Here is a 22067-nt window from a genome sequence, read left to right as displayed (position 1 = left end):
TATCTTTGTGTACTAAACTGTCGGAATACCATGTATGCAGATTTATGCAGAGATTCAATAGCCTAGTTTTATTCACGATGTTTGTTCTAATTTATGTATGTGGAGATAACCCACAATTATTGTAATGTAACTCGCAATTCAGCTACCAAGCTGCAATGTTTTACAAATAAAATCATTCATTCAAAGAGAAATTTACATTCCTTAACCTTCGATAAACCGATCATAACTAATCATACAGCTCACTAACATTAGCGCTATATTAATGCAATTACCAAGAAGTCTAGAGTAGACTAGACGTTTGAAGTTATTCAACGTCATATATGTACACAAATATGTATTTCATTGCTAACATGTTACCTATGCTTAGCTCAGTGGGGCAGAAATGTACAATAAAAGTCTACATTCATTCATTGATCATTTAAGCAAATTACATTGTAATATTTGTCAATGTCAATGCAATAAAATCAGTTAACGCTACAACTTAACTAATAGAAGCCTGAGGTTTATGGTTGCATGAAAGCTTATTGAACTGGTTGAATAAGTTAACAGAGTCCTGAAATGATCTATGTGGTAGGGCGGCTCTACAATAAGTATTCATTTATTGCCCCTTAATACTGAGGAAATCCAAACCTGGCAGCTTTTTTTAGACACCTTGTGTAAAAATCCCCATGGATCAAAAGCGACCCGTAGCGGCGAAAAAAATCACCTGCAGTTACAATGCGCAAAGGCCATGACCCAGTTGCAGTAATTTCAACGTACTGCTAGGGGTCGCTTTTGATCCATGTGGTATTTAAAAATGCTCCCACAATTCCATTTCCAGACGGAGGTCATCCAAGATGGCGGACGAAAATGCATTTTACGGGACCTGGATAGTAAGTACCGCTTGTTTATCATTTCTCTGTCGCTTGTCTTGACATACCAACCCGGATTTACAATATTTTGGATCCTATGAATAATTGTGCGTGTTGATTTTTCAGATTGAGCAATGTGTGTCGCTTTCTGGACGGGTGGAACCGACTGGTATCGAGGGGTAAGTTTTGCCGGCGATCTAAAAACTGGGTTGGTTCCATGAAACTGCTGAGCTATTTTCATTGGAGGTGATATCATCATCACCTCAGGGCTAATTTTGGAAACAATAAAAACTCCTCTTCCATGCCGTGTATTAGTTCGCCGGTCCACATGAGTATTATGTGTGTTGGGAATTGCTCTTGTGTGTAGCAGCTATTTTTTATAGGTTTTTGTTTACATCAATTTGTCAAACTCGTGATCACAACAAATCGAATTGTATAAAGACTCGACTCCAGGATCTTTTGTCTCATTTACCAGCGGCAAGCAAAGAAGCGGAAATGCTGAATTTACATCCATAACGTTAGTTTTTAGCCAACATTCCAATCAATAGATTACATTTAATGTGCAGTGGTGTAGTGCTCAGCCTTAAACAAACATTTTGCAAATTATGTCAATAGTTTAACTTTTTTTGGTTACTCAAACAGGATCATCTGACAATGTGTCATCAGAAAGTCACAAGATTTTCGTAGTCTGAGAATTGCTGCTTGACAATTAAATATTCCATGCCAAAATGTGGGCGCAGCTGAAAAGCATAATCATTTCCTGGTCACATACACGAAAACGGAAACTGCATACGGTTTAATAAGCATTATTACAAGCATGCAATATATAGGGAAGACAGTTGACTGGCATTATGAATGCGTAACTGTTTTGTTTAAGGTTGTTCACTGCAATTTCTTTTCTCCATCTCAAATGCTACATGCATGTAGCAATATCGTGGGGATCTGAAGAGTGAAACCAAGTTCCAGAGTCAATGAATTTCAAATTACCTACAAGTACTAGTTAAACATTCACTTTAATTGGTTTCCACCAGATTGATTGCAATGATTTCAAATTCAAGTAGATGTTGTTGGCATATCATGACTAATGACATTACCTACTGTCGTCAGAGTTGTTCAAAATGCCATGCACTGTCCTTTATAAAAATGTAGACATGGACAGAACCTAGTGTTTATTAACTCGTGGAAAGAAGATTAGCTCTTCCACATAAAAAAAACAGTGATTGATGCTAAGGTCTGTGATAAAGAGTATTGCCCGACCAATTGTTGTACATCCTTGTTGATGACCTACAGGACGGAGTTTAAGCTGGATGAAAATGGCGATGTCATCTGGAAAGTTTCGGATGATGCGGAGCCCATGCCTTTCTTCTCCTGCGAGGCATATGAGGTCAGTGAAGTCTGATAAAGTCAAACTTGTTTTCTTTGTAGAAAGCTATAGTGGAGTCTTTGACATGTTATCAATCACCACTTGATGACAGATGACAATCTTTACACTACAGGCCATTGATAAGATTGTACTACTTTGTACTATTTTGTACCTTCATTAAGACAACAGCCCCCAAACCATGTACAATTCAAAACTTATACATAATATATATGGCCATTCTTTCAATTTCAGTTGGTCACTTTAGGACCAAGATGTGAATGATACACAATGTGTAGCTGTTACAGTACATGACGTTATGTGTATTATTTAGATTTTACCTGCAGATGGTTTGATTTTGTATGTTAGAAACTTTGCTTTTATGTTACATATCAGAACATTAAAAATATGGCTGTCTCCAGGACCTTTCACTCCATCCTGGGACAGAAATTTGTTCGTTGGGACAGAAAAAAGTCACCCCATCTGGCAGGGATTACAATCCCTTCAGCCCACCTATTATAGATAGAAATGTATTTTTAAATCAGTAGGAAGGTTACGTTATACATGTTGTATTGATAATCTGTCTGTTCACCTAGTCCGTCCATTATATGGTGCATAATCACTAATCAGAATACTCCAAATCCACAATAGTACATGTTAAATGCTTATTTTTGTGCTTTCTTTCTGTTGCCCAAAAAATGCAAAGATTATAATTAATACATGTTCTAGTGTACACAAAACATGTACATAGATAGATGAGGACCTTTGGCAGGACTTGTTGTCATATTATTTCACAGAAATGAAGGGGAAAGATTGTGACAACAGTACAAAAGCTGTCTGCATTACCATTTAGATAGATAGAGATGGGAAACCTCAAACTTCAATGTCATTAGTAGGACATGCCTGAATGCCTCTGATTGAAAATTTCTGACAAAATAGACGAGTCCTTATTAGGTTAGGCTTTGCTTTGCTTCGCTTTGGATCAAACTTAAAAAATGGCTAGGTCTTTTCACAATAATATACTAGTATGTTTCATCAAAGAGCTGGTGGACTTGTGTCACTACAATGTAGCATTGGTAATGCCCTTTACATGCTGCACTCAGGGACTAATGAACACTCCAGGCTTTTTATAAGTCTTCTGAATCACTCTCTATGGCTGGTGTCAATGTGAGCATCGTTCTAAGTGGTTACCAGGGAATATACAGGCAGGCTAGCTGATACAATTGATTCATTAGAGCTATTCAAGACAGTTTCAAAAGCAAATTGGGATACATGGGGAGAATACAATTACTTCATGTGACAAGACTTGAGATTTGCAGATGTAACAATAGGTTTTTGGAATAGTGAACTGAAAAAAAACTGAACTCAATTTATGAAAGCTTTGTGTTCTGTCCATCTAATTCTATTTGTAGTATTACCCCCCAGGAAGGATCTAATTCTCATATGTGAATTAAAACTGCCCATTATGAATGGCTGTAATTCATCCCATGGTTCTTGACCCAGATCTGCTAGAAGCAGCCCATATTGATAATGTTTTCTGGTACACAACATTATTCATTGGTAAAGAGGTTAGCATGTGACAGAGGCAAAATCAATTCCTTTTTTTTTTTTCAAATTTGTTCCTGACATATTTGGTACAAATAAAGTGGCTGTGTACTGGGATTCTGGGAAACAAACATGTTCAATGTGTTTTATGATTATACATGGCAAGGTCTTAGAAATTTTTGAGAGGCAAGCAAAATAGGCAGAATCTGGTTTGGGCAAATATATTTTCCAGAACTATCTCCTTGAATTGAATTATGAGTTAAATTATGTATTTATCTATCTTGTTATGTCTAGCTAGGGGTTGGAGTGGAATTGACAATTGCAAAAATTACAGTTTGATGTATTTTTGCATCAAATAAATGAGATAGATAAATCAAATGGAATAGCTTTTTCACTGGGATTGAAAGGTTTCATGTTTTGGATAGTTGGATTGACTTTGGAACTTGCAACAGATATCCAAATACCACCCAATCTAGATCTGTTGTGCTGTGTAGGTTGTCCTTTATTGTGCATTATGTGCACTGTCAATTCTTCTGAGTTGTTCCCTCTCCCCTTACCTAGGTTATACTGGGTGACCCTGCAGTACTGAGGTATGGGGGAACATCAACTGGTGATGTTATAGCATTCAAGGTGAGGTCCATAGTATTAGTTTTATAATGAAGTATAGAAACATCAAAAAGCAGTTGTACTTTTAAAAGCAGTTGGATATGATTTTGGAAAATCATATCTAGTTGCTTGAGTAACTTATCTTATTACCTGAATGTCTAACCTTCATTGACGTATAGAAACATTTTATTCTGATACACAGAACAGTTCATTTACTCATGTTCTTAGATATCTGCAAACATTGAAAATACCATTTTGCAACTCAAAGTGTATATAAGAGCAGTTTTACTTGAAACAATTGTGATTGTCTAGATTCTATTTCTTCTGTACCCTTCAAGAAATTTATATCGCAATCTTCCTCTCAATCATCATATTGATTATTTTTGAATGTTTTACATATTTAATATTTCTATTACTGTGAGTTCTAACAAAAACACTGTCTTTAATTTTGTGTATCAAAATATCAACTCGTTTGTCTCAGGCTGACTTTCCTGGAGAGTTACCAGGTGACCACATGGTTCTGACATATGAGAAGTCCTTCATTTTACAATGTAGAAAGGTAAGGAGAAATGAGCTGTGCCTCGCTTTTGTATACATGACTGTTCATATGAAAAAAAAAAGAATGTTGCTGTTTTATTCCTGGATCAATTTTTAAAATGATGTATGTGAATGCTTCTGATTATTTGCTGTTGGGACAATGATTGTGACCGTCATTTCCTGAGCACGTTTTTTTGTATTCCATAGATGTCCCCATCAGACCAAGGTCCAGATTCTCCTTACTCCCTTCTAAGTGCCCTGGAGGAGGGGTATTTCTCAGATGTGTCAGTCAAGGCAGATGATGGGACTGATGTAAGAATAACTGTCTTTTTTTTAAAACTTTTATCATTGAAAAAGTTGCTTGAATATGATTAATTTTGAATAGTCCAGTCCTGGCTATGTGGGAAAACTTGCAACCCAGGACTGTACATGTGTACTATATTTACACAAAAATCCTACAGGAAAACATTCTGCATTTTCCTGGCCTTTCTAGTAGTATATATCAAAGATTTTCAAATCACTCTGCATTGTAGTGCACAGTACTTTACATTTTCACTGAGATGGTCATGACTCTGGGCTTGATCTATCATCTAATCTGTAGTTACCCTGAGGCCTTTAATCCATCTTCCACCTTGGGTAATGATATTATCCTTCCTGTGCTATGTGTATGGATACTGCTATGTGCATAGCATTAGAAAAGACAAGTGTGGATCGTACTAACAAATGAGGTTTAGAAAAAGTAATATTTGTGGACCTCCATCTTGTTTGTCATGAAAAATGTCAGACTTTGGGTGATGCTGCTTTCTTCTCCCTCAGTTCAAAATCCACAAAATCATAGCTGGGAGTGTGTGCCCCTCTGTGGACTGGACCAAGTCCCCCTGCCCGCTGACGGGACAGTCCAAAGATGTGATCTACACGGTGCTACACTACGTGTACTGTGAGTCCCTACCCAGCGACCTGACCGAGGATGTGGCCAAGCTGTGTGTCCGAGTGGCTGGCAAGATCGCTGGGCTGGAGAAGTTTGTGGAGATGTGTCAGACGTTTGTAGATAACTCAGCACTCAAACAACGTGAGTCAAGCAGTGTATCTAGCTAGCTGTACTTGTATTGAATTGTCCTGCCAGTTTAACTCTAGTGACACTGTGTTGTATGTCACTCGAAACGTTCGGAAGTAAATCTCCGTTTTTTATCCTGTTGTAGAGATCAAAGTGTATTTGAAAAAAAAGTGAGTCAAGACATTTATACGTTTATGGCATTGCTGGGTATGACATCCTGATTTTCTTGAGATGTAATCTCAAATTTATATTGAAAGGGAAGCACACTTATTAATCAAATATCCATTTCTAGTGTCCTCTACTGCTATTTATAGGCCTTATAATTAATGAAGTAAGATCAACTTAAATACTTTGTGTATCAGGTTATATTCTCCGCATTCTTTTATGTATGTGTACTGTTAAATGACTTTTTGTTCACAGTGTTCTCTCCTACCCTTCTCTCCATGTAGAAATCATTGGGCTGATAACAGACGTGCACACCTGCGCTGACCGTATTATTGAGATCTTTACTGGACGACAACAGGGAGTGGGGGGGCTGGGTGACACTAACGGCCTCCCCGCTCAGTCTCACCTGGCAGACCCTGCTAAACTCTGCTACGCTGTGAAGCAGGCATTACGAGAGGCTGCAGTTGGTAAGTTTGTAGAGTTGTGTTTTGGGGGCTTTGACTGGCCGATTGGCTTGACTAGTGGACACAAGATCAATTTGGGTTTCATGCCTAGCTAGATGTCATGTCCTTGGAAAAGGCACTATGCACAATTCTCCTCACTCCACCCAGGTTTAAAATTGGTACCCATTAGCCTAGGGGAGGTACAATGCAGTGAAAGGATAGGGATGGGCTCCGCCCTCCAGTACTGTGCCCTAGACACAGCGATTCATCAACCCACCACCTTAGCTTTACCTTACGTACAACTTAAAGACCTAGCTTATCATTGCCTAGTAAGATCTGATTGTATGGACAGACCCCGGCATATTGGTGTCCAGTTGGGTAGAAACAGACTAACACAATAGAATGAATTTGTATCAGTTTTCTTCACTATGTAAAGTTGTCTACCGCCCTACCAATGCAGTTGTAATGTACATGTATATGTACAGTTATCTACAGGATAACCCGACAATGCAGTCCCTGCACCACCTTGAAAGATTGATGACATTATGTTATGACCTTTAACGTTGATTACATTATGTTTTGATCCCCCATCCAGCTGGCACCAAGGTACTGCTGATGTGTGACATCTTCAACAAGAGGAAGTGGGAACTGTCCAGACAAGAGAGACATGATATCATCAAGTATGCACACTCTAGGTGAGTTTATTCTTAAAGAATATCCAAGGCCTTGTTATATATTACTAAGTACTTCGTTGATAAACTTATACTAAGTAACGGGAGGTGCCCCAACACGGTACGCTTTTTCTTGCGCTCAAACTCATGGCGCTCCATCGCTAGTTGCCTGAGAGTGGTCAAATTTTGATGACTGAATTTTTTACACATAGATTTGAACAACATACTTGAATAAGAAATGCATTCATGTGGTTCATGAACCTTTCGCGCTGCGTGTTACAAGCGGCAAACACTGCGAGACAATTTCGTGTATGTAGCCTTCCAATTTTGTGCTACGCTGGACAGTGTGCCTAACTCGGTACGCTTTTTTTACATTTTGCTCTCTTCAGAAGTAAGTGGTAAATTCAAGTACACAGAAGAAAAATTAATAGTATGATATTTTAGCTTTCTTTTGACAGTAAAATCATGACTGTATGTACTTCTTGTCTCACATGAGGAAGGCTGTACCTAGAACAATCCAGCTGATGTTTTTACGGGCAATGGGCTAAATGCACTGATTGTGAATGCCCGACTAAAAATACCATTACGAAAAAACGACACCGCCAACATCAACAAAACTCTGTCTGATTATATGAAAATATCATCTACATCTCTCTATCAAGTCTTATTTTCATAGACAGCACGAATCATTTGTTACAGTCAAATAAATCTTTGGAGCGTTCTCTAGTCTGCCACCTTCGCGGCCACACTCCCTTGGGAGTACAATGGTGGCAATGTTTATGTCGCTTCCTTTTCTACTCAACAAACATTTGAAGACCCATATTCATAGTGTTTTATGGAGCTTTATTTATGTGTATCATGGCAGTTTGTGACTGCTTGAAAGAGTTCGTATAGTTAGCGACACGAGCCGCCAATACGCAGAGGCTGGTGACTGCAGTGATTCAGCACTGTCAACATTACTGTTAGAATTCTGTTTAAAAAAAAACATGAAGTAAATATGTTAAAGTATACTTGGAATGCAAATTAAAGCTGTGTGCATGGACTTGGTTTATTTACCTTTGTAATCAGCATAGTCATTGGTAACAAACACGGTGTACTTATGGATGATAAGATCAGCAAAAAATCCGTTCCGTCTTACGACGGGAACCGTCTTAGGGCGGCCCCCGTTACATGTTTGTACTTTGTTGATAAAAAAAATCAGACTGAAATTCGAATTTTAAGCAAGACTCTGCCGCTAAGTGGAAAAATCATCATTAAAACTAGAAAGACAACATTTTCAAGAAAACTAAGTATGTTTCCCTTCCAGTAATTTGCCTTTTACGAAACCAATACAAGTTTTGCTATATCGCAAACCTGTAATTACAAATACAGGTTTTGCCATTGCAGATCTGTTAGATGAACTTGTTCATATTTGCTGGAACAGCTAATATGCTGATGTCATCTAGCTCTGATTGGTTCATGACAGAAGAGGAATACGAATAACACACACCAGTAAAAACAAACACTGATTTTGTAAACATTACATAAAGACCTCTGGTTAAATCTGCTTGATGTTTCTTATATCTTGGCAGATTACCCATCTTCCTGGAGCAGCTGCAGAAGCTGTTACGTGTGGTGAGGAATCAGCTGGGATGTCTGACCACCAGGAACCTACAGGACATCGCTGTGTACCTGGTGCCAGAGGTAAGGCCACTCTCAACTTCTGGTACAGGATAAATGTTGAGACAAGGACGAGGGTAAAAGAACTGAACTTGCATTACAAGCAGGGGAAATACTGGGATATAGTCAGCCTCCAATGTTACAGCCTCATTGCTTATAAGGATAAATGAGGAACTGCTGGCATTCAAAACCTTGTATTTGGGGCTTGGTGGAAATAGTTTGGTAGTATTTATGAATAATTCAGACTGGGATATGGGTCTTAAGGCCATTAATACCCTTGGGTTATGTATTACATTATCAGAATTTTTCAATTTCCTAAAATATCGCCCAAACCATATATAACTGTTCAAGTCTGCTGAGACTTGACTTTCAAAGAAGAAAATAATGAGGATTTTTTTTCCAGATTGACCAAAGTTTCCAGCAGCTGTCCTCTGTCATCTGTGATGCCAAGGGTGCGGTTGAACAGGCACTGACGGCAGCTAACAAGGACGACCACCACAAACACAAGAAAAATGCAGGGGACTTCATAGGAAGGACTCTGAAGAATGTAAATAAGTTGACACCGTCTTAATGCTTAGACGTCAAATTCTTGTTAGATAAGAAACAAAGCCAACACAAAAAGCTTGTGTTAGCTTATGTTGATCAGGGCTCGAAATACTTTTTTCTGCATACCTGCACCAGACAAATTTTACCTGCACACGGAAGTACGGATCATGTTCAGAAACCATTGCTATTTTTTCTTTCATACTTTGCAGGTGGTAACAGTCAATGCAGCTAACAACAATCCATATACTCCTGATATGATATTTAATGTATAAAACCCAGTACATGGACCAGTGCAGGTTAGGTGCAAGTAGACACCAGAAATACCTGCACAGCTGCAATTTTACCTGCACTTACCTGCATATGTAGGTGGTATTTCGAACCCTGTTGATGGAATACAGTCCATCAGGAGTCAATCAGCCAATTGAAAATTAAGTTTCCAAAACCTTTTGTGGTAGGTTTAGATGAATAACAGCTTCTGATAGCTATAGTAAGAATATGGAATCTTACAGTGAATAATATATTTATAGTCACTCTTGCAAACAGGCATTTGCTATTGTATCTGTGAAGATGGAAGGTTGCCTACTACTGTATTATTACTACAGTAATGCCCTTTACTATTGCATCCATATCCAGGCTCTCCACATGAAAGAACTGATGAAGCTGAGACGTGTCCATGACAGGATCACCTCTGGACTCATGGTGCTCATCAACAAAAGGTCAGCTGGAGTTTCTGAAATTTATTTAGTACTCAATGAGTATGTTTTCATAGTTAATGCATGGATATCGGACATTTCCGGGTGTTTGTTCTGTTGTACGTTTGATATAATCAATGTTGAGAGATGTAGATTCTTGGTCATGGAGAGGAGATTTGTATGTGTCTTAAAAACTTTCCTCTGTTATTTCAGGGAACACTTTGACCAGATGACTCAAGAGGAGAAAACTAGGTCTGTTGTACGAAGTCTGGAGCAGTGTATAGAAGAGGTACTGTGCCACTTGTAATACTTTTATGCAGTGCTGTTGTTTAGAATTTTTCATGTCAATTATTGTTTTATATCATTCTCATGCATCAAAGTATGTTATGATTATATTATGTTCAAACTTCTGAAAGCTTTGGACTTGAAGCATTGGTGTTAACTTGATCACAAAACTTCAGTTAAGTATTTTATAATTGGTCCAGCACTAGACGTAACGTTACATGTAGTTGCTATATTGTGAAAACACTTGAAGGTACTGATTTGAATGTTCTTGTTGTTCCAGGTACCAGTAATAGTGCGCAGTACAGAAGAGCTTGCCCGAACCCTGGATGAGAGGATAACATGGCGAGAATGGAAGTACATCTTCAAGCTGGGAACTTCAGAACTGGTAAGTACTGTAACTTTGCAGGGATTTTTCTCACAGTAGGAAGAAATTGGAGTGTTCGTGTGGTTTTAACTTTACAACTGAAAGAAGTAGGCAGGCAGAGAACATGGTGGTTTTCATCTACGTTTCAACATTTTGATGGACTGTGAAAAGGAATGCACCATTGTTAAGTTTAAATTGTCCATTAAGAGCCTTTAAAAATTGTTTACAATGTGTTTATCCTTCTCTAGTCCTGGGCTCTCAGTAAGATGGCCACCCAGCGCTCCTCCATAGAACCCTTCCTCCAGTCAGCATGTGAGCTGGTCCACAGAGACCCATTTACTCAGACCCTAATCCAGCTGAGTCTCCTGGGGCAGCCGTGTAAGGAGGAGGAAAGTAGTTCCGACAGTCCCGGCAAGAAGTCCTCAGCCAGCCCTGTGGCAGTCAGGAGTAAAACTACAACCCAAGTAAATTATAAGGTAGGTATCTATGTGTCTCTCTGTAACCCATAGTACTTCTCCATGAAAATGACTGCAATTGTATTCTTTACATCTTTGGCAAGGTATGTACCTGGAAGTTTCTCCTCATGATATGGTTTGATAAAGCTAAGATTTGGGCCAAAATTTGAATGAGGCATTGTATGGCTGTTACATTTTGTATTTATGAAGTCTGGGAAATCCAATTTACTTTATAAAGTTTGATCCCAACTGTGACTGTCCAGATTTGTGACTGTCCAGATAGGTCCCTGGCTATCTGTACTTGAAGTTCTGTATTTAAAATTTGGCCCTGTTTTTCAGCTGAGTTGTGTGGAGTCCCTGACGGTGCCCCCCTCCCCCAAGGACAGTCACCTGGCCAGGCGCATGGGAGACGTGCTGCACACCAGGAGACTGGCAGACATGACCTTCCATGTCATCTACCCACAGGGTAACGTATACGTAGCTTTCTGTAACTTGGGCAGAATGGGCATGATTGAAACTGTGGCAGAAGATAAATGCTGTTTAGCCCAAAGTGGCATAGTCACACTGGCAGTCTGTATGAATGTAATGTGGTGTGATTTACAAAAAGGGCTAAACTCCCCCCCCCCCCCCCCCAAAAATGACACATGCATTTGGCTCTCTGCTTCATCAGTGTTTACAATTACATGAGTCCTTTTTTGGTTCCCCCAATGTACTCTGTGTGCATATGGCTTCCTTTCAGTGCAGAATAGACAAATTGTTTTAAGTACATGCACCTCTGAGTATTTTAACATAAGGGTGGCAAGGAGGTCTTGTGGTTATTGTTGTTGACTTAAAATCTGAAGGCTCTGTGTGTCTTGGTTTGAATCCTTGGCAATGCATACATTGTATCACACTACTCAACTGAAAATGAGTACCAAGCTTCAGTTAGGAACTTCCTCTCAGATGGGACGTAAAGCCGGAGGTCCCTTGTTCGAGGAGAGACACACCTCGTGCATGTTAGATAACCTACCACAAATATCAGAAAGACTGGAGTCCAATCCATCCTAGTATGAGTAGATCAAACCGTATAGTCCAGTGTTATGCTGCTTGTATGTACATGTACTATAAAGTACTGTGGTGTGTTACACCTAAAGGCAGTTAACAGCTAAGGGAAACAAAATGATAAATGAATGTTTCTTTACTGTATCCTCTACAGATGTGTCAGACCTGGTGATTGACCACTCAGCGGGCGGGCTGATGTCCCGTACAGACGACACGCCCGAGGTGGAGGAGATCCACGCACACCGCGTCATCGTGGCCGCTCGCTGTGATTGGTTCCGCAGGGCTCTGCTTAGTGGCATGAAGGAAGCCATTGACAGGTCAGTAGGGCAGGGTTCTAGCTAGTGCATTTTTAGGGTAACGGGCCACTTCTCTATAATTTGTGACCACCACGCTAAAATGAGGACCACTACGCTAATTTCCAACATTTATTTGTTGAACAATGTCAATCAAATATGAAATATGATGATATGCCAAGACAGAAGCAAGATAGACGGATTGCAAAGATAGAAGCGATACAACTGTTTGAAACTAACACAATGAAAGAAAGTGAAATGTTTTTTTTCTACCATTCATGTTCTTAAGGTGCATTTTCACATATCAACAGAGGCAAATATACACAATTAATAAGGTTTCCATTGTAGGTTATAACAGCAAATGCTTAATAGAAGAGATACCAATTACCATTTTGTGGCAAAAGAGAGATTATTGTATTATCATGGAAGAGATACCCACTGACTATTGTGTGATTTCAGACGGATCACGGTGCATGACACCAGCCCTGCCCTGTTCCGCCTGTTCCTGGAGTACCTGTATGTAGGGAACCTGGCCACAGACACACTCACACTGGACCAGCTCGCAGACATGACCGCACTCAGCGACAGATATGAGGTGGGGAACTCTCCATTTCTTGGTGTTCCAGACATTCTGTTATGGAGGTTAAACTGTAAATTTGTGGACCACAAATGTGTGATGGGTGTGAAGTCATCTATTTGATTCCAGAGGTTTTGTTATTAATGAGTGAACCACACATATATCTCAAGATATGCCAAACATTTTGTTCTTAGCAGATAAAGTGTGGATTTGTGAACTACAAAGGTGTGAAGGGTGTGAAGTTTGTCATCTCTGATTGATTCCAGAGGATTTGTTATTAAATGTAACAGACAAACTATAAATGTGTGGATCACAAATACAGTGAGTGAAGTCTGCCCTCTCTAGATATTCTAGACATTTGTTGCAAGCTTGTGTACCACAAAAGTCTGACATCTGAAACTGCCTTGTCTGTTCAGGTTGACAGTTTGAAGAGGCTGTGTGAAGGTGCTCTACAGGCCCATCTAGAGGAGGATACTGCACTGTTTCTCCTGGGCCTGGCTGACCAGTTTGGGGCCACTTCCCTCAAGGTAAACTTATCCACTGAAGAAAGTACATAGTAATAGTAGTAGTAGTAGTAGTAGTATCCAGTATTTGATTATAATATTGCTGGGGTCCCTGATACAGGGGTTAGCAGCAGTTGGCTAGGCTTCACACCATGCATGCTTCCATAACACTCTGATATTAGAGCAAACATTATTGTTATCTCATAGCTTTCCACTCATTGAGAAGTAGGTAGTAAATTTAACTTACAAAGATGTTTCTGCATTGGATTTGTATCCAAAATGTTAGTAGTAGAAGTATCCAGTAGTATCCATTTGATTACATACAGTTGGCTAGTCTTCCAAGCGAGGTTGCGCACTTTGCTGTCTTTCTCAAAACACTTGGTCTGCCATGGCCTCTGTCGTCCAATAACTGCAATTTGGAAATTGTGTTGATGCAGCCATTTGTTGGATAGTACTGTCAAAAATCTGGACCGTGTGTATTGTTCATAAAACATTACACTAGACAGAATATTTCCTACCTGCAGAGTACAGTGATGGACTTCATCCTGGACCATCCCAATGCAGTGGAGGACATCGAAGTGTTCAGTGAGCTGCCAGAACAGCTGCAGGAGGAGGTGGAGGACATGTTGGCATGGAGTGGGTCAGTAGAGGAGTGGATTTTATTGATATTTCATCAGTGCATGCCTTGATTGGGGCATCCTTATTCTTAAGAGAACATTGCTTATTTTAAAGAGGGCAAGAAAATTTCTGTCAACCATTCAAATAGTTTGCATAAGCTCAGGTACCAACTGCTAAGTTCTTTTTTCCTATGATATATTGTTTCTCTGTTTTCTGTTATGTTCATTACATTGTATTTAAATCAATCATACTGTGACTTACTTTCAACCTCCTTGCTTTACTTTACATCTGGTTTGTTATTAGGCATGTAGGCCCTTTTGGAACAGCCCATCCGACAGCTGCACCCCCCTCCCACCTGAGTGGAACAGCCCTGGAAGACATGGCCTGTGCCCTCAGTATATCTGATGAAGAAGTAAGTTGTGATTTGCTTTGCCTTGATTGATGTTTGCTGCTTTAAGCATGTATGTCGGCTAAGTGTTTTATTCAATGTAATTCTCGGATCCTCGTTATGTTAACCTTCATGGAAAGAAATATATTATTTTTGCTCTGTTCCTTCCTCTTCTTCTTCTTCTCCAAACAAGCAATGTCAATGACCAGAAGCAGAAGGCTGTCCCCTTGCTTGAAGAATATGTGTTTCATTACACACTAGTAATGTAGCAAGTGGCAGGACAAAGCTGGAGGGGCTGAATATGAATGTCTTTGATTAAGAATTAACAGAGCAGTAGTTTGTGATTATCATTTATATATACTAAAGATAAACATGATGTCTTTGCTTTCAAATGTTTCTTGTACTCACTTTTCCTTTCCCACATCCAGGCAGGAGGAACTGATGAGACGACCTCGTCTGACCTCAGCATGACAGAAGACAGAGTCAGGCTGGACGCGTGCCTCTCGGCGCTCCGAGACATCGTTGGCGATGACGTTCCACAAGAGGAGCTCGTCCGTGTTTCACTTGCTGCTGATTACGATGTCAACAGGGCGCTGAATTTCTTCTTCTCGTCGTAGCAGAACTGAGTGGTTGTTGTATAGCGCAATGTTGTTTGTTATAAACTACATTATTGTTGTTAAGGATCTCTTGATCATGTACATTTGTAACCAAAAGTAAGCATCTGTATTGGAAGAGTTGCGAAGACTGACCGTGTCAAAATGTAATGTTTGAAGTCGAAGACAATTTTGTATGTTGCAGGATGATGTTACCCAGAGATTTTGTCGTAATAGAATTCACACTACCAAATTCTAAGAAGATGGCAACTGATATTCTGTATCTGGCTTTTTCTCATCTCCCTTGCGCAAAGATGACCACTTGTCAATTTTGGAGAATCTTCCTTCAATGCCATAGACCAAATCTAGGTGTTGGACATCAATTTTTTCAAACAAATCACTTCTCTTTCAATTTGAACTTGCCTAGATGTTAGTTCATCAAGAAGGTTTTACATTAGGTACCTTACAGATAAACAAGCCAGTTATACCACAACAATGTCTGTTCCAAAGAATTCTACCAGATGCTCCTGAACTTTAGAATACCCAGGAAACAATAAACGTAGTTGTTTGATTTTCTGTGAGATGTTGCTCTCAGAACTGCAATCGTTTCACTACAACACTTCCAACCACTGATGACTACAAATGTGTGCTTCTGTATCCAGTGTAGCTCTGATGCAGAAGAGATATTGTATAGTACATTATTATGTAAACTGTGAATGGTTTTCAATGTGAACAACAACACAATGCAAACTTGCCTGTACAACAGCTACAATACTGTAGGGACCTCCTTAATTTTATATAAGGAGCTAAAGGCAAAGGGGAAACAAGTTGATTACAAGTAGATGATACAAGTGAATTATTAAGAATCTATTTAATTTAGGAGAAAGTGCCATTCAATCTAAAATGATGTGGTTAAAGATATGTCTTTTTTTATTTCTTTTGATGTTTTTTTCATCAATCATGTAGAGTATGTTATTCTCAGTGCTGCATGTCTATGCTGGGATATGGCTTGTTTATAGATTATGTGGGTCTGTCTGTTATTTTGCTGGTGTATGGTGCTTGTATATGTAGTGATAGCAGAGCTATCATATATTCATATATCATGAAAATGGTAGTCTATTTATTTCTCCAATTTACTGAGATGTATTTGCATGTGGGGCAAACAGTTTTGCACTTTCCAACATGGGCACTGTAGATCTTGTTAACTTGCCTATCAGAGAAACTTGCCTATCAGAGTTGTGAACATGTCACAGTCAATCTCAGGGGTAGATGTGTTGGCATGTGATGGGGGGTATGACAGCTACTGGGGGCTAAAATCATGGTAGTTTTAATTTTACTGATTCTCACTGCAAGACAGTGAGAAGGCTGGGATTATGAGACATTTAGAATGCCTACACTGTCATAAATGTCAGACTCTTGCTGTTCTGTACCTCCTTCTGGATTTGTACTGATAGATGCACTAGCTATTCCTCTGTAATGTGACAGGAATCCCAGGATGGAAGCAGCTTCAGAGTTCTCTGGTGTTTTAACCAGAGTTCCGTAGAATTCATTAGATCTACATCAGATCTATGTTAGGAAAAAACTGATCATGAGAAGGTCATGGCATTACTCCTGTCCATAGATTTCTATCATATTTTGCAGCAGAACATGTCATTTGTACCCTTAATATGTACACGGAAGATGATTTTATCTTCAACAAGTTTTCATCAAACATTAGTAATTCATTTTGTTTCAGATCCAGTTGAGAAAAGCAGTTAGTGTTGTATATTGGTTACATTGGGTTAAACATTTTGCCTTTCATGTTAGTGATATTGTGATATCTCGTCAGCAATATTATACAATGTAATAGCATTGTTTTTTTCCTGTCTGCATATTCCACAGTCAGTACAGAAATATGTGAAAGATACGAGATGCTTTGTCTCAAAGTGATAATTGTAAACCTTACCTGGACATATCTTATTGTCTATACTGTTCAACGAGAAGGTTTATGACAAAAAACAACAGTTTTTTTTTTTAAATAGTACAGTAAATTCTCTGTATGAGAGTCGTTGTTTCTGTGTCTTTGATTCTGAGGGAGCACATATTCTCAGGCATGGAAACTCATCTACTAAAATCGGATGGAAGTTAAAAAGACAGCGGTACAAAAAAAATGGAGGCACATGTTAACCCCCACAACGCACACACACACACAAACACCTACCCCAAAAATGTTCCTGATGGTACAGTCTTGTGTATATAATACATGTACAGGTGGCCTACATTTATGTCGCGTCATGGGACGATAAATTAAAGTTGGCAATTTCAAAAAAAACTAAATCGGTATATATTACACAAGTCCATCGTTTCATTCTTCTCTTTGCATTGCGAAATGCGATATGTACATATCTGTTTGAATAAGCGCTGGAAACCCCAGTTTAATCCTGGGACCAAGGACCGTACAGCATAACAGGTGTGTCCTCTCGTCATTACCCAACACTCCAGCTACTAGGGCAAACATGGCGACCTGGCAGCTTTGGTTCCGCTCTCAGGCGTGAACCCGTGCGAGACAAACATCTATCTGAGCCACTTTATAGCCGCCATGGGGAAGGGAGAGGGTGGAGGCGGACGTCGGGGTCGGGCCCGGCGGCATCGGCGCGCACATCACCGGGGCGGGGGTGGCGGGGGGACCGCTATGTTCAGGGCACCAGCCACCGGGAACCCGGCTCTGGACAGGCGGATCAACATGGCCCGCCTGATGTCCTTCCTGGCCTTTGTCGTCATTCTGTCGGGAGTTTATGTCTTCACGTCTTGGTCCATGATCTGGGGGATCATCATGATCACGGGAGCAGGGATGGTGTTCGTTAGTTTGGCGTTCTCCATCGTGCACATGAGGAAGACTGTGGCCGTGAACACACAACCACTGCGCGCACGGACAGGTGGCCTGCAGACCGTGACCACAACACCGCCGACTATCGGGTAAGGTTATGGCAAAAAAACTAACTAATAACTAGCAAAGTAACCAGCAATGAATATTCACGGATATTGACGCAGACTTCGGTAAATCAAAAGTGTATTTTTTTTAAACATTCAGTCATGATAATTCTAGTTTCTCGTTGCAACTTGGACTGGGTGTTTACTCAGCGCTTGTGACAAATCACTTAACCATGACAAATTTACAATATGCACGGGCTGAGCCTGAAGAATTCCTTGAGTTGGTACTGGGTTTGATACTGCGACGCATGCTACCCACTTGTCATACTTCTTTTTTCCCTTTCCTCAGATATCCAACTCCTTCTCCCGAAGTCGCCGCTCCAGTCCCGAATCATGATCAATACGGTTTCATGACTGGTTTTCCGGCATACCCAGCACAATACCCAGGTCCAACTCCGACTGGTATAGTACAACCACCTGGTTACCCTGAACTACCATCGGTACCACAGCCGTACCCAGGAGTACCGTCTGGAGTACCACCGCAGGACTACGCCCTGTCTCCCCCACCGCAGTACCCAGTCCCGCTGACCTACCCTAGCCCTGCGTACCCACCTCCCCCATCTTATGAGGACGCTATGAACCCGAAAAACTAACGAAGAGAGTTCTTTTCGAGTGAGTCGTTGTTGTGACCGAAAGACTAAGTTCCGATTTGTATAGGAACAGAGATCGGTTATGAAATATTACAGACTTTATGAATTATTGTTTATTTACGCGCTTGTTTCATCATCAAATGGCCCTGAATTAGTCCGGAATCGCATCTGCTAGATATGAATATAACACACAATCCGAGAGACCGATAAACTTAATTTTAACGATATATACACGTCTAACGGATATTACTCTGTGCGCGCTCTAGTATTGCCATTGGTAAAAACACAACTAATATGTCACCTAGAGAGTGGCTTCATATTGATTGATGCCACACGAATCCTAGCGCCAAGACACCTTGGTATCAATATTGTCGAATGAGTATTTTTTGTCGTACTAACTTTTTATATTAGCTTTAATTGTTAAATTATTCTTCATTAAAACGCTTCAATATACCTAAGGACCTTGTATTTAAAAACTTATATCGTAGTGTATATGTATCTGCCATCTATCATAATAAAAACATACGTTATGCAGTCAACTATGCAAACTTTTGCCACTTGTTTCCACAATGGAGTGTGTTTAAACGTCTTGTTTACTTTACCTTTTGTTTGTTTTACATGTGCAAGCGTCTGTTGTACCAACATGTCGATATGGGAAAACAGAAGAGAAGGTTACCTAATGTATAGTATTACCAAAAGTAAAGTATTACCTAAAGTATAGTATAAAACACCAATATGTGATCATTATGTGTTCAAATGATGGAGCGATAATATTTTCTACTTCACTCGTCATATAAAAGACAGTTCTAACGTTTTGAATAACTGTATTTGATAATACAACACTTGCTTATACTACAACGCACCTTCACTTGTCATGCTTTGTCTTCAAAACAGTCCGCCTACTTTTGCTTGACATTGAGCGAAAACAGCGCTGTTGGCAAAACCCGGCCTTCAGACTTTACATGGCCTACATAAAGATACAAGGTCCCCTACATGTTTGATTTGATTTATTAGACTGTATAAAACATACAACCAGGGCTACCCACCTTGTCGAGGTCTATTATAAATTTCAGAGCTAACCCTGATAACTGAACAATATACAGCATAGTACAATGCAAGTAAAGAACTTTACGAGACACATTTAATTCAAAAATGTGGTATCGCCCAGTCACACTTGTTGTTATAACGTTGTCACTTGACTGATAGACCAGCCATTTTTACTTCATGTTTCACTTATGAACAGCTTACCTAGAACAGAATAGATGTATACTCTAAACGTATGTTTTGATATGCTTGGCCAGTCAAGCAGTTTTAATCTGACATCCTGACCACCCCCGTGCTCAGCGTGGGCCCGCCTCGGCAAGCTGAACTTTGACCAGGGTGGGGATGGCACTGTCGGCAGCTAGCCCTAAATCTCCTTACATAACTTCATAACACTTCACGGTAGGTAGGGTATTCGGTCTCCAAGTCTTGAAGATGTGAACCCAGTGTTTCATGGACATAGCTGAGAGAATCTGGCAGCTGTTCTGTTCCACTCAGGCACAGAGACCGCCTATGAACCTGCGGGGCTGCAGCGCTAGCTGACTGCGCATTGCCGGAATGTGGAATCCATGATGGCGAACTGGCGCCAAGTTTTCAACTGCTAGTCCGAGCTGTGTCGGTTTGGCCACGGACATACGCTGATGTCAAGCCATTCTCTAGCTCTTTATTGTTCACGCGCAGACTTCGTATCCTTCCCAGTACTGTCACACCTGCAGATACCAGGTAAAGTGAAGGAACATGATTCCTCTATCATCACTAGTGAGGGTTGAGAGAATCGAAGAGGAGGCGGAGGAGGCCTTCACCAAGAGGCGCAGGACGCGATGTCTGATGATCATAGGAACAGTGACTCTGTTCACAGCCGGGATTATCGTCATGAGCAGGGTTTCCATGATCGCGGGACAAATCATCGTCTGTTTCACCGCGCTGCTGGTGTTTCTTGTTGGTGTGTCAGCTGTTGTGTGAGTGTAAACAAAACTTGTAGACGAAACAGCGACCGGGAGTCGCGAATCGCTGCTGTGTGTCCACAGGACATGCAGGACTCTCTACCAGGGATCGAGCCAGCTTGTAGGTAAGATGTCTTTCTATTGCAAAAGTAGGTGGACCGGAAACAATCTTTGTTATGTACAACGTCAGAGTCAGACGTAAACACATGCACATCCCGACAAACATCCGTGTACCACTGTACTACGCAGTTATACTAATTACATGTACAACTGAACGCACGCCTTGCTCTTATCAAAGACTGTGTTATGGTGTGTTGGTATACATACTGTATGTTTGCTCCTGAATCCCTTGGGCTAAAATCCTCTCTGAAGGACCCTTGTATTTACATAATGTTCAAGCAGATGTATAGAGAGGAAACCGCTACGTCTGCCTACTGTGTTTGTGAGAGAGAGGCATAAACGAAATAGGAAAACATTTAATGTTATTCATTCATTTATTCACGTTGATTTTCCTTCCTGCATGAACATCACAGTTCTTGAGAGTTGTAATACATCGATCTTTTTTTCTTACTTTTCGCCTTTCCCCAGCAATCCCACCCCTCAGACTACGTTACCACCCTACACCAGTAGAGAGGACCTACCACAGTATGAGGAAGCACCTCCGTACCACGAGCTACCACCAATAGTGGGGTACCCTGAGCCTCAACCTAGGTACCCACAGGACCCAGAGGAGTACCGTAACAGGAGCACGTACCTATACCCTACTGGTGTTACAACAGAGGATTACCAACCACCACCTTCATATGAGGAGGCAGTGAATTCTGCAAAATAGAATAGTATATATGATAGCCTATTGATGGAAAATATGTGGAACACTAACCAACCATGAATTAGACTAAGCTGAAATTTTCCAAAAGTGTCAACTCAATGACTTGTATCATTGATCCAGCCATATTGACTGTCCCATTGCCAAAAACGTTGTATCACGTATGTATTATTACACATAACATGTGTATAACATGACATTTTCTTGTAAATGTAATAGAAAGAAGTAAGCAGGTACAAAACATAATATTGATATGTGTAGACATATGTAACATTTTGTTATTCTCAGTGAAAAATGTTTTAACCCATAATAATGTTTTAAAATGTAAATTCTATTCAAATTTTGTACTTACAACTGCAATAAAATATGCAATATTTCTACATATTTCTGGATCCAGACTTTTCTTTGATTCTGCAAATCGGCTATATCACTGGGAACATTTCAAGAGAC

General features: G+C 40.1%; 3 protein-coding genes across 3 annotated transcripts; all 3 read left to right on the top strand.

Annotated features, from left to right (window-relative positions):
- Positions 1-787: 787 nt before the first annotated feature.
- Positions 788-16821, top strand: LOC118429219. Its single transcript, XM_035839682.1, has 22 exons — positions 788-872; positions 978-1030; positions 2142-2235; positions 4318-4386; positions 4844-4921; positions 5107-5211; positions 5716-5968; positions 6403-6585; positions 7157-7256; positions 8804-8915; positions 9295-9438; positions 10071-10153; positions 10343-10418; positions 10695-10799; positions 11027-11254; positions 11573-11699; positions 12429-12591; positions 13027-13162; positions 13561-13671; positions 14172-14287; positions 14569-14677; positions 15082-16821. The coding sequence occupies exons 1-22, from the start codon at positions 837-839 to the stop codon at positions 15268-15270; spliced, it is 2670 nt and encodes an 889-aa protein (XP_035695575.1). The 5' UTR covers positions 788-836; the 3' UTR covers positions 15271-16821.
- Positions 16822-17643: 822 nt separating this feature from the next.
- Positions 17644-18894, top strand: LOC118429427 (adhesive plaque matrix protein-like). The gene is made up of 2 exons (XM_035839913.1): positions 17644-18201; positions 18506-18894. The coding sequence occupies exons 1-2, from the start codon at positions 17825-17827 to the stop codon at positions 18807-18809; spliced, it is 681 nt and encodes a 226-aa protein (XP_035695806.1). The 5' UTR covers positions 17644-17824; the 3' UTR covers positions 18810-18894.
- Positions 18895-20160: 1266 nt separating this feature from the next.
- Positions 20161-22001, top strand: LOC118429262. Its single transcript, XM_035839737.1, has 2 exons — positions 20161-20916; positions 21380-22001. The coding sequence occupies exons 1-2, from the start codon at positions 20669-20671 to the stop codon at positions 21621-21623; spliced, it is 492 nt and encodes a 163-aa protein (XP_035695630.1). The 5' UTR covers positions 20161-20668; the 3' UTR covers positions 21624-22001.
- The last annotated feature ends 66 nt before the right edge of the window (positions 22002-22067 follow it).

The sequence above is a fragment of the Branchiostoma floridae genome, chromosome 13 (assembly GCF_000003815.2).
Source record: "Branchiostoma floridae strain S238N-H82 chromosome 13, Bfl_VNyyK, whole genome shotgun sequence".
Lineage (NCBI taxonomy): Eukaryota > Metazoa > Chordata > Leptocardii > Amphioxiformes > Branchiostomatidae > Branchiostoma > Branchiostoma floridae.
Note: the sequence above shows the minus strand (reverse complement) of the source record. Positions and strands in the feature narration are given on the sequence as shown.